At 49.7% G+C, this 11,314-nt stretch overlaps 1 protein-coding gene across 1 annotated transcript; it reads left to right on the forward strand.

Annotated features, from left to right (window-relative positions):
• The first annotated feature begins 9,705 nt into the window (after positions 1–9,705).
• LOC139049993 (uncharacterized) lies at positions 9,706–10,954 on the forward strand. The gene has a single exon (XM_070525976.1). It carries the CDS (start codon positions 9,868–9,870, stop codon positions 10,816–10,818), a length of 951 nt encoding a protein of 316 aa, XP_070382077.1. The 5' UTR covers positions 9,706–9,867; the 3' UTR covers positions 10,819–10,954.
• Positions 10,955–11,314: the final 360 nt, after the last annotated feature.

Consider the following 11,314-nt stretch of genomic DNA (forward strand, 5'->3'; position numbering starts at 1 on the left):
GTTGAGTAAAACAGCACGTTGTGCAACTTGGTGACATCGTCCCACTTGTTATGCTGGCTCACCCGTTCGTAATATGACAACCAGTCCTCCACGTCATGATCATCGGTGCCGCTAAAGATGGCAGGATCACGCTGGCGCAATGCACCGGAAACGATGATCGTGGGAGGCTGTGGTGCATCTTCCTGGGTGGTTTCGTCAGGCATGGTCGCAGCAGTCGGTAGCGTCCGGCTTCGGAGTTACCAAGGTTACCCCGCACCTCCCTCAAATGAAATGGGATTTATTGCAGCTCGTTCGAGGGATCGCAGGTAGGTCTAGATCACGAGTCCTAGCGCTTGGCATCAACGGCCCGAGCTCGGGTCTTGCGCCGCAGCGGTGGCAGTCCGTACTGTGCCACATGCATATTACCCACTACAGACTTTATTTTTTAAACAGGTATCCATTTTGCACAGATAGACCAGGAGGAGGAGTAGATTTTAATGAACAGAAAGGAGGAACCAGATAGACCAGTTCTGTGCAAGGCTCAGTGGACTGATATAGAAGCAGTGTCGCTCGTTCCATTCGTCATGACGGCAGCCCATCTTCATGCTGTCGGTAAAATACTTGCACTGAAAGGCTTCAGGGCGTGTTTGTTGGGCTATACATTTTGTGCACTCTTTGTCGATACATACAACCAAGGCTTAAGTAAAGAAAAAAAAAGGCAGCTGTGATATTTGATCAAATTTCAAGACCAATGATGGCAAAAAGATGGACGCATGTAGTTTCTTCTTGGGTTTTGATGCACCGTTATTAAGATATCGCGCCGAAGAAGGGTGAAGCTCTCTATTTCATCTGAATTTCGGAGCGTAGACGGTACCGTATGCTCTGTTACCTTGTTGCTTTATGTACAGCTTGGCTGTGCGGAAGTTTTCGAACTCCTGTATTACAGACGAGAGGCAGTGTTATAAGTTTTGCCGGCAAAAATGTATTTGATAATATCATTAACACAAGTATAGAGTATTTCATGCTCAATAGGTGCGATGTGATAATACCCTTTGCAACGTAGAGGTCTATTAAGTTTCTTCTTCTGAATTGTTGGTTTCCTTGCGTTGCGGTTCTGTAAAAATGTGCTAATACTCGCCGTGCTTTTCTTTATATATGAATATGAGGCAAAGTATAACGACAGGGAGAATATATTCGCTTCTAAGCGCTATGGAAATATGCTGCCTCATTCAGCATGTAGTTCAAATAATGAGAGTAATTATAGGCTACTTCCTGTTCGTGCACATGCATGCGGCCAGTTTAAAATTATGTGGGTCCACACGTGTGATAGTGTCAATGAAATATATGTATCGCACTTTACCTTCTTTCTGTACGCCATAAAATGTGTCGCCGTCATAAGATATGTGATAGTCAAGTTCCGTGTCAGCAGCTCATGTTGGTTAATTTTCGCATTGGTTTGGATCTTCTGGAATCGATGTTCGCTGATTATGTCCAAGTTTCAGTTTCGAATGAAAATTGCTTCTGCAGAGTGACGATTTCGCACTGTGAGTAGGACAGCTTTTTTCCAGTACGGACTATGTGAATAAAAACAATACCGTAAAGCTTTTACTTGTGGTGAGTTTTGGGTGACTGAGAAATCGGCCAGCTTTAGTTGGTCCACCTCCCAACACGCTAACAAAATTTACGATTGATAGTGCCAGGAAGTTAGTTTTTTAACACTACCCCCCTCCCTCCCTATATCTTTGGTCTAGTTGAACTGTAGCCCTGAATTCCATCAAGCGTTAGAAATTTCAAAGCGACTAGTTTCACGAAATGCCGAAATGTAATATTTTACCTGCGAATATTGGTACTTAACAATGGCTTGCTAAATAGATAATTTTCATTATACTCGCTTGACACTGGTGTGTACGAGCGCTGTCCCAGGGCTTTAAAAGATGAACGGAAGTTTCCAACATAAACGCGACAGAAAAAAAAGCGTTTCGTAAACGCGGCACACTTCAGCGGGTTCAGCTCCACGTTTTGGCCAATGTCACTTATGTCAGCCTATTGCTCGGTGAGCTCTCTTCTTTCTTCTTCTTTTCCCGTTTCTGTTATTGACATTTACGCCATTTTGACGTTCGCCTGGGTACTTTCTTCATTACTGTTTATCTTGGCCTCATGAGTGCCGCTGGCACCTCAGAAAAACAATTAAACAACCAGCAAGTCGCCAGCCCAGTTAATTCCAAGCCTGCAATTCAACTGGTTTCTGTCTCGTTGAAAACAAATCGCCATCTCACTCCCCTATTGACTTCCACAGCTTCGATATCGTTCTCTCTGCTGTTAGGCCATATAGGCTTATTGGCGGACGCACTCGCTATTTGTACGTTAGCGTCAGGTAAAGGTACCTCTGGCACTGTGCTGTGTGCCAGTCAGCACCATACGGGATATCTAACGCAAACCTGCACCCTTTGTCAAACGCTGCACTATTCCCGACCATTTTTATGTTTAGCACATCCTCATTTAGCCGACCTGCTACTACTGCAAGGTTGCGGTCCTGTGCACTATGCGTGAGCTTTTTTCTAACTTGCTCCGTGACAGAGCCTAATTTTTACTCAGGAAATGTCCCTACCGCAACTTTTTGTCGTCTCTCACCCGCTACACAATCGCCTCTGAGCACCTAGCCACATTTCATTCTGCACTGATTATCGCCCTTTCACTTCCTCCTACTATGCAGGCCTCTCCCTGTCTCTGCTGACATAGTGTAGCTTGATATTGTAATATTTTTCAGGCAGAGGCACCCCTCGACAGGAGTGGCCACGTTTGATTAAAGGTGCTCCACGGCAATGCTTGAGAACCTTAGCGTCTGTGGCAGTCAAGGGGCAGCGCGGAACTCCGCCTGGTTAAGTGGATGGGGAGGACGTCTTTGCGAGTACGGGAGTTAGCGTGCTTCTGCAATGGACATACGTTTTGCGAGAATGCTGCAAAGTCTTAATTGAAAGTTTGTTTAGTGCGAGAGTATGATGGCTCATCTGACATTCCAACGAGTGACTTCCCTCAACGAGAAAATGTGATTAGCTCTGGAAGTGCGTAGTTACGCCGTGCCGTCATGAGTTGTGCACATTCTGAATATCCTCTATTTTTGTCTATTTTTTTTCTACCCGTAGATATATTCTTATAAAATTTGTGGCTCCAGAACGTAAGAGCGCTCCAGTGTTGTTGCTGCTGCGTCAATGCATGGTTCATGCCATGCCTCGTATTCCGCAAGACGCCTTGTTGTCTTGCAGCGAGCTATCTCCTCTTCTTTGTCATTCCTGTATAACTTGAATATATCTGAGTACAAAAAGATTAAGACAATCAATATGAGATATTTAGTAGCACGATTTATTAGAAGGAAGATGTGATAAAATGGCAATAAAATAATGAAGTAGTTCAATATTGATACAATTGCATATGGCTCAGTGAATGTGAACCATGTCCGCCCGCGAAAGGCAGCCACCGAAGAAACAGGTGAAGCACGCCTGGTAGTAATGAACTCACATTTTTTTATCAACGTCGAACGCTACTACTGCGGCCACTTATATATTGCCTGCTAGGCATGACGCAGCAGCAACACAAAAAGGGTAGTGCAGCTTAGGGGCGCTGCATTTCAGCAACTTTAGCATTGTATTGCTGTTCCCTTGTTAAGGTATATGCTACGGGAACTGCTTGATCACTGATTTTCCAGTTCTTGTGCTACGGCGCAACTTTGGAGTGCAAGGTGCAGTCATGACAGGGTTCTTCACGGCGCAGCTACTTCCAGATACACTTCCCGGCGATTGTCCCTTGTGTAGCACGTCGGGTGCTGCTGGCAAATGGCTGGTTCTTTCTCTTGAAGCACATCCGGGACAGCTGGAGAATGGATGGGCGGCTGCACCAGTTGAGGAGAAGCTTCTGCTCCAACAGAACGAAATGGCGCTGTCCGCGCAAGGCGCAAGTGGTCATTGTGTCTGCTCCATGTCCAACCGTCTTGACAAAGGACATTGGCCGATGGTGGACTGACATCAGAAACACTGGCAGGTACCCATGGTGCACCTGTTGCGGAGGTTTCTCGCATACACCTTATCTCCTGGTTGGAGTATTGGAGCCTGCCGGGACCCTCTGTCAGCATTCAACTTTGGTTTCATTTGTTTTAAGAGCATCGATGCTTGTAGCCTAGGCCACAGAACATCCAGAGGAGCTTGAACATTCTCCCCAGTAGGAGCTTACATGGTGGCCGACCAGTTACTTCGTGTGGGGTTCTCAGATAATGAAATAAGAACCTGGAAATCTGTGTTTTGATGTTCGCAGAACCAGACATCTTGAGTTTGTTCTTTACGCTCTGTGCCACTCGTTCTGCTGCACCGTTGGAGGCGGGGTGATATGGTGGCACAAGCACGCGGCGTATTCCGTTTCGAGTTAGGAACTCAATGTACTGTGCACTGGTAAATGCATTGCTATTGTGAGAAACTATTACGTCAGGCAGGCCGTGCTGAGCGAACGCAATTTTTAGGGCATAAATGATAGCTTCTGCAGTTGTAGATGACACAGTGAAAACTTTATGCACTTCAAGAAAGCATCCACGATGACTAAGAACGTGTCTCCTAGAAAAGGTCCCTCAAAATCCATGTGAAGAAGTGACGAGGGTCGGCGTGGAAACGGGACTGGCTACGTAGCCCGTTGTTGATGATGGCACGTGGCGCAGCTGTTCACACTGTTGGCATGTGATTGTCTATGCCTGGTCACCAGACATGGCTCCTGGTAATCATTTTGCTTCTTTCAATACCGGGGTGATTGGCGTGAAGTACTCCAAGTACATGGGCCTGCAGTGATTTGGGAACCACGACTCGTGACCCCCATAGACCACCTTGTGTTCTCAAGGGGGGGATCAAGCGATGGGATGGAACTCGAAACGAAGGGTCAGCGAAGCCCGAAGCAACAGTCTTCCCGAGCTGCGTCCATTCACTGCACCTATTTCGCAGTCGTCAAGCAACCGCCTTGTTCGTGCACACTGTGGAAGAAGAAGATGCCGCTACAGCTTCGCCTTCAGAAGTCTACGACATGTGGCAAATTAGCTACGCCGAACCGCCTCCACCTTTCGCCGTTACCGTTGGCGTTTGCGGCAAGCCGCTCCGCATGAAACTGGACATGGGGCAAGCGTCTCCGTCATTGCCAAGTCGCGACTTCTACAGCTTCTGCCCTCGGTTAATGGGCAGCCGTCGTAATTATTTCTGCGAGGCGATTCCTGGGAACTAAAAAAAGTTGAAGGCATGGCTGATCTCCTTGTGAAGTTTCATGGCAAGAAGGCGGATCTACCCATTTTTTGAACGGGGGCAGTTCACCTACTCTGCTAGGGCGCAACTGGATGCGCGAGCTGGGCATCGACATCTCCAGTGTTGAAGTAAATATACATGCACTTTCTTACATCAAACACCAAGTCCAACACTTCGCAGAGGTGTTTGAAGAAGGTCTTGGCAGGTTTAAAAGTGAAAAGCGTCATTACATGTTCCTTCAGATACCCCACCCCAGTTCTTCAAGCCACGCCTCCTGCCATATGCCTTGACAGATGGAGTCACACAAGGAATATAACAATTAATAAATGATGCCATCCTTGTTTCAGTGAAAACATCAAGGTGGGCTGCACGTATTGTGCTTGTGGTAAAAAAGGATGGGAGCATTAAAATCTGTGGAGAGTTTAGTGTCACAATCAACCCAGTAGCGACAGTGGACAAATATCCAATTCCAAGGATTGGGTACCTGCGGACTGTGCTTGCAGGGGGTGAGAAATTCACAAAATTGGATTAGTGAAACGCGTATCAGCAAGTAGTTCTTGATGAGGCCTGCAGAGAGTACGTCACAGTTTCAACTCACATGCGTTGTTGCTGTACACTTGCTTGCCTTTTGGGGTGTCGTCAGCTCCTGCTATATTTCAACGTGAGATGGAGAAGTTGCTGAAAGGACTACCACATTTGGCTGTCTATTTCAACGGCATTCTTATCACAGGTGCTAATGGTGCTGAGCATTTCAACAACCTTCGTGGTGTGCTTCGCAAGCTTCAAGAATGTGGCCTCAAAGTGAAACTCGACACGTGTAATTCCATCGCGCCACAAGTAGAGTATCCTGGGCACATCATGAAGAAGGATTGCCTTTCCTAGAACGTCGAAAACGTGGCTGCAATTCTGCATGCCCTTGTGCCAAAAGACGTGAACTTCAGAGTTTCTCGGGACTTGTCAATGTTTATCGGTGTTTTTTGCCTAATCTTTCTGAACTTCTTTCTCCCCTGCACTCTCTTCTTTGTGATGGAAAGAAATGGGAGTGGGGGCAGGATCAGCAAGATGCATTCACATCCTGCAAGCACCTGGTGACCTCAGCTCCAGTTTTCATACATTTCCGCACTGACAGGCCTGTGTGTCTCAGCTGTGACGCATCACCTTATGGCATAGGTGCAGTTCTGGCCCACAAAGATGCTGATGGCCGAGAACAACCGATTGCGTTTGCATCACGGAGCTTGTCAAAACCAGAACGAAGTTACAATCAACCTGACAGGGAAGCCCTGGCAATCGTGCTTGGTGTTGATTGGTTCCACCAGTACTTGAGGAGCATACTCCTGGTTCAAAACACGCGAGAAGGCTTCGTCAGGTACCACTAAGCACTACCAGCTAGGCAGGCGGTTGGTGCCCCCTCCTCACCCCATGCTGAAACGTCGCCAGGCAGTCGTCTGGCGGTAACAAACACAAACCTTCCCCAGTCCGGTACGATTGCAGCAAATTTTCCCCGCGTAATACCCGACTGTTCTTTGCAAAATATATCAGGAAATTAGAGCGACGCTGTCACACATGTTGTGGGAGTGTCGTGTTACATCAGCTACAATGGCAGTAGCTCCTGAGGCTCTTGCGTCGAAGTGGGCCGCCGCTCTGCGCTGCTCCAACCTCAAGACACAAGAGTGGGCTATCCAGCAAGCCCGAGAGGCGGCGACGAGGCAAAGCCTCGAAGTTCCCTCATGGGAGACCTGAGCCCGGGTCGTCAAATTTGCGGGATTCAAAATAAAGCTGTTTCCATCCATCCATGTCATTTGAAGCATGCACTGACCATAAGCCCCTTCTCGGACTGCTGGGTGCCAACAAGCTTGTCCCTGTGCAAGCATCAACAAAATTAGTCAAGTGGGCTCTCAAGCTATCTGCGTACAAGTACGCACTTGTATAGAAGCCTGTAAGAGAGCTTCGCCCTGCTGATGCTCTCAGCAGACTGCCACTACCTAACGACAGCACCGCACTGCCTGACGCTGCCGAGATTTTCATGTCGGAGGAGGCCTATCCACCACTTCTTTCACCTGCTGTGGTGGCCCGAGCCACCAGGAACGATCCAGTTCTGGGTCACATTGTGCATTTTGTATTGAAAGGAGAGAGCCTCCAAGCTGGGCCAGAGCGGAACCCTTTCAATACATGAAGCTCAGAAATCAGTCTCCATGACGGCTGCCCACTGGGGGGCTCATTAGTCGTGGTTCCCAAATCACTGCAGGCCCACGTACTTGGAGTACTTAACGTCATGCCTGGTGGAGATGCATAGATAATGACATTGGCAGCAGTGTGAAAAGCTGCGCCACGTGCCATGATAAACAACGGGCTGCGGAGCAGGTCCCACAGACGGCATGGCCACTTCCGCACCGACCCTCGTCACAGCTTCACGTTGATTTTGCGGGACCATTTCTAGGAGACACGTTCTTAGACAACGCGGATGCTTTTTCGAAGTGGATAGAAGTTTTCCCTGTGTCATGCACATCTGCAGAAGCTACCATTTCTGCTCTGAAAATTGCGTTCGCTTAACACGGCCTGCCTGACGTAATAGTTCCTGACAATGGCCCTGTGCTTACCAGTGCACAGTACCTTGAGTTCCTAACTCGAAACGGAATACGCCGCATGCTTGTGCCACCGTATCACCCCGCCTCCAACGGTGCAGCAGAACGAGTGGTACAGAGCGTAAAGAACAAACTCAAGATGTCTGGCTCTGCGAACATCAAAACAGAGATTTCCAGGTTCTTATTTCATTATCGGAGAACCCCACATGAAGTAACTGGTCGGCCACCATGTGAGCTCCTAATGGGGAGAATGTTCAAGACTCCTCTGGATGTTCTGTGGCCTAGCCTACAAGCATCGGTGCTCTTAAAACAAATGAAACCAAAGTTGAATGATGACAGAGGGTCCCGGCAGGCTCCAAAAGGAGGACGCTTAAGCTTCGCCTTCAAGAGTGGAACGCGACAGCACTCCCGTTGACCCGCCAAGGGGTGTAAGACAATGGGCTACGGCGCAGCGACTACGCGCCCCGCATCGGACGCGGTGAGCGTCGAGCAACGCCGCCTTCGGCGCGGCAACTAAATGTGCGTCTGAATAAGCGACGCACGCCTGAGCCTGAGAAACAGCTGGTTTCTAAGGCAACACCGCATTCACCAGAGGCGCTTTCGTACCGCTTTGAAGATACCAGTTTCAGGACAAACAGCCAACATGGTATCCTGTACTTAATGACCTAGTGTCATTAAAACGTTTTTAGCAATGTCGCGTCACCAAGCTACTGGTTGGCGCTTTTAACATTTTTGTGTTGTCACATTAGAAATAAAGAAAAAAAGAACTCGTGGCTGAGTGGTAGCGTCTCCGTCTCACACACCGGAGACCCTGGTTCGATTCTCACCCAGCCCATCTTGCAAGCTGTTTTCTATTTATAAAGTGACTGCTGGGATTTATCGCTCACGGCCAACGCCACCGACGCCGACGACACTGGCTTTTCCGCGACACGAGCTCCTTAACGCTGTCGCGTTAATACTCCAACCAGGAGATAAAGTGTATGCGAGAAACCTCCGCAACAGGTGCACCATGGGTACCTGCCAGTGTTTCCGATGTCAGTCCACCATCGGCCAATGCCCTTTGTCAAGACGGTTGGACATGGAGCCGACACAATGACCACTTGCGCCTTGCGCGGACAGCGCCATTTCGTTCTGTTGGAGCAGAAGCTTCTTCTCAACTGGAGCAGCCGCCCATCCATTCTCCAGCTGTCCCGGATGTGCTTCAAGAGAATGAACCAGCCATTTGCCAGCAGCACCCGACGTGCTACATAAGGGACTATCGCCGGGAAGTGTATCTGGAAGTAGCTGCGCCGTGAAGAACCCTGTCATGGCTGCACCTTGCACTCCAAAGTTGCGCCGTAGCACAAGAACTCAAAAATCAGTGATGAAGTACTTCCCGTAGCATATATCTTAACAAGGAAGCAGCGATACAATGTTAAAGTTGCTGAAATGCAGCGCTGCCTTTTTTTGTTGCTGCTGCGCCATGCCTAGCGGGCAAAATTGGAGGACGCTTAAGCTTCGCCTTCAAGAGTGGAACGCGACAGCGTTCCCGTCGACCCGCCAAGGGGTGTATGACTGTGGGCTACGGCGCAGCGACTACGCGCCCCGCATCGGACGCGGTGAGCGTCGAGCAGTGCCGCGTTCGCCGCGGCAACGAAATGTGCGCCTGAGCAAGCGACGCACGCCTGAGCCTTAGAAACAGCTCGTTTCTAAGGCAACACCGCATTCACTAGAGACGATTTCGTAACCCTTTGAAGCATCGAACTCGTGGCTGAGAGGAGACGCGTCTTGGCTACCGAAGTGGAAGGACGTGCTATCATGTGCTCCCTTGTAGGGGCGGTTTCAGCGGCCCGTGTGGGCCGTGGTATCAGGTGTACTGAAAAGCCGGCTGAAGACTACGAGGTTGTTCTGCCTCATCTGCCCACAGGTGCTTCTGTTTTAAACACCGTTTTTTTTTGCATGCCGATGTGAAAGCCAGGCCATATCGAGTGGAGCATGTCCGAGATAGCCTTCCACGTCTTTCGTTGCTGCCGGAAGTGGTGGCCCTCGGGGCATACCAAATGAATCACCTGTGGGCAGTGACGTTTAAGGACGAGGAAGGCAAGAGGAAGATATTAGAAGCTGAAGCGTTCAACGTTAAAGACCACCGCTGCATGGTCATCGACCCGTGCGACCGAGGTGTCCGACTGAAGCTATACTGGCTGCTTCATGGCGTACCAGACGAAGACGTGCGAGTGGCTCTGGCGCCGTTTGGAAAAGTGACGGAAATTAGCAGAGACAAGTGGAAGGTCAAGGGCTGCATTGACAAAGGATCAACCACCCGCTCGGTGACGCTGAAATTAAATGTGGGCCTCACTGTGGACGACCTACCACACCAACTGCGTGTTGCTGAGGATATGGCGCTCGTCTTCGTTCCTGGCAGAGCGCCACTCTGCCTCCGATGCCGTGGCATCGGACACATCCGGCGAGAGTGCCGCGTTCCACGATGTAGGGTCTGTCGTCGCTTCGGCCACGATGATTCCCAATGTGTGCGCTCTTATGCCAGCGTTACAGGCCCACTCCAAAGGGATGTAGTATCCGAACACATGATGGACGCCGCAGATGCCGAAGAAGCTAGCAGGGAGGACAACGACGTGGCGAAGACTCCTGCAAAGCCCCTTGAACCCTCCCCAGGAGCTGTCCAGGAAGCGACCCTGGGGGGTGAGCCCTTGGCTGCAGCCCCGGAAACGAAGCCAGAGACTGCAACATGCGACGCAGGCGTGAACGCAGCAAGCGCGTCATCGTCACTGCCGCAAGAAGTCGGCCAGGATGCAACGGACGTCGAGATGATTACGACCGGAAGCATCGCTGCAAAGCGTGCTCACGAAGACACTGGCAATGCAGGAATAACTACTGCGTCGGGCACCGGCGAACCTCCAACGAAGGCATCGACTACGCGGCGGTCTATGCGCAAACCGCAGCCGAACGTGCCACCTGGCAGTAGGGTGGCCCCTAAAACGCCTCCGCCCTAGCGGAGGACCCGTTCCAGTAGCCTTCAACGACGACACAAGAACCCCACAGCTTCGATGTGAGTAGGACGCTTGGCCAAGAAACCCCATGAGATGGCGTCTAACTTTAAATCTAGCCTACGCGTTGCGACATTGAATGTGCGAGGAATGTGTTCGCGCAGGCGGCAGTGCCAGATTAGTCGCATGCTTTTAGAGAATGACGTTGACCTTCTGGCTGTGCAAGAAACGAAAATCGAGAGTGAGGAGCAAACAGAACAGATGGTTCAAGTTTTTCGATCTAGATACAGTGTATGTGTGTGCCATGCTGTTGGACGGTTGGCTGCGTCATTTTTATTCGCAATAGCATATCGGTTGTAGAAAAAGTGTCCACCTGCGAAAGTGGGAGACTTGTAGCATGTGATTTTATTTTTGCTGGTCTACTGTGGCGCGCTGTCTGCATCTACGCACCGAACAAAATTCATGAACGCGAAATTTTTTTTAAGTACGCTGAAGGATTTTT

Source organism: Dermacentor albipictus, chromosome 9 (assembly GCF_038994185.2).
Source record: "Dermacentor albipictus isolate Rhodes 1998 colony chromosome 9, USDA_Dalb.pri_finalv2, whole genome shotgun sequence".
Taxonomy (NCBI): Eukaryota; Metazoa; Arthropoda; class Arachnida; order Ixodida; family Ixodidae; genus Dermacentor; species Dermacentor albipictus.

Coding starts and splice junctions, on each gene's coding strand:
- LOC139049993 (XM_070525976.1), top strand. CDS start 9,868: ATGAATCACCTGTGGGCAGTGACGTTTAAGGACGAGGAAGGCAAGAGG.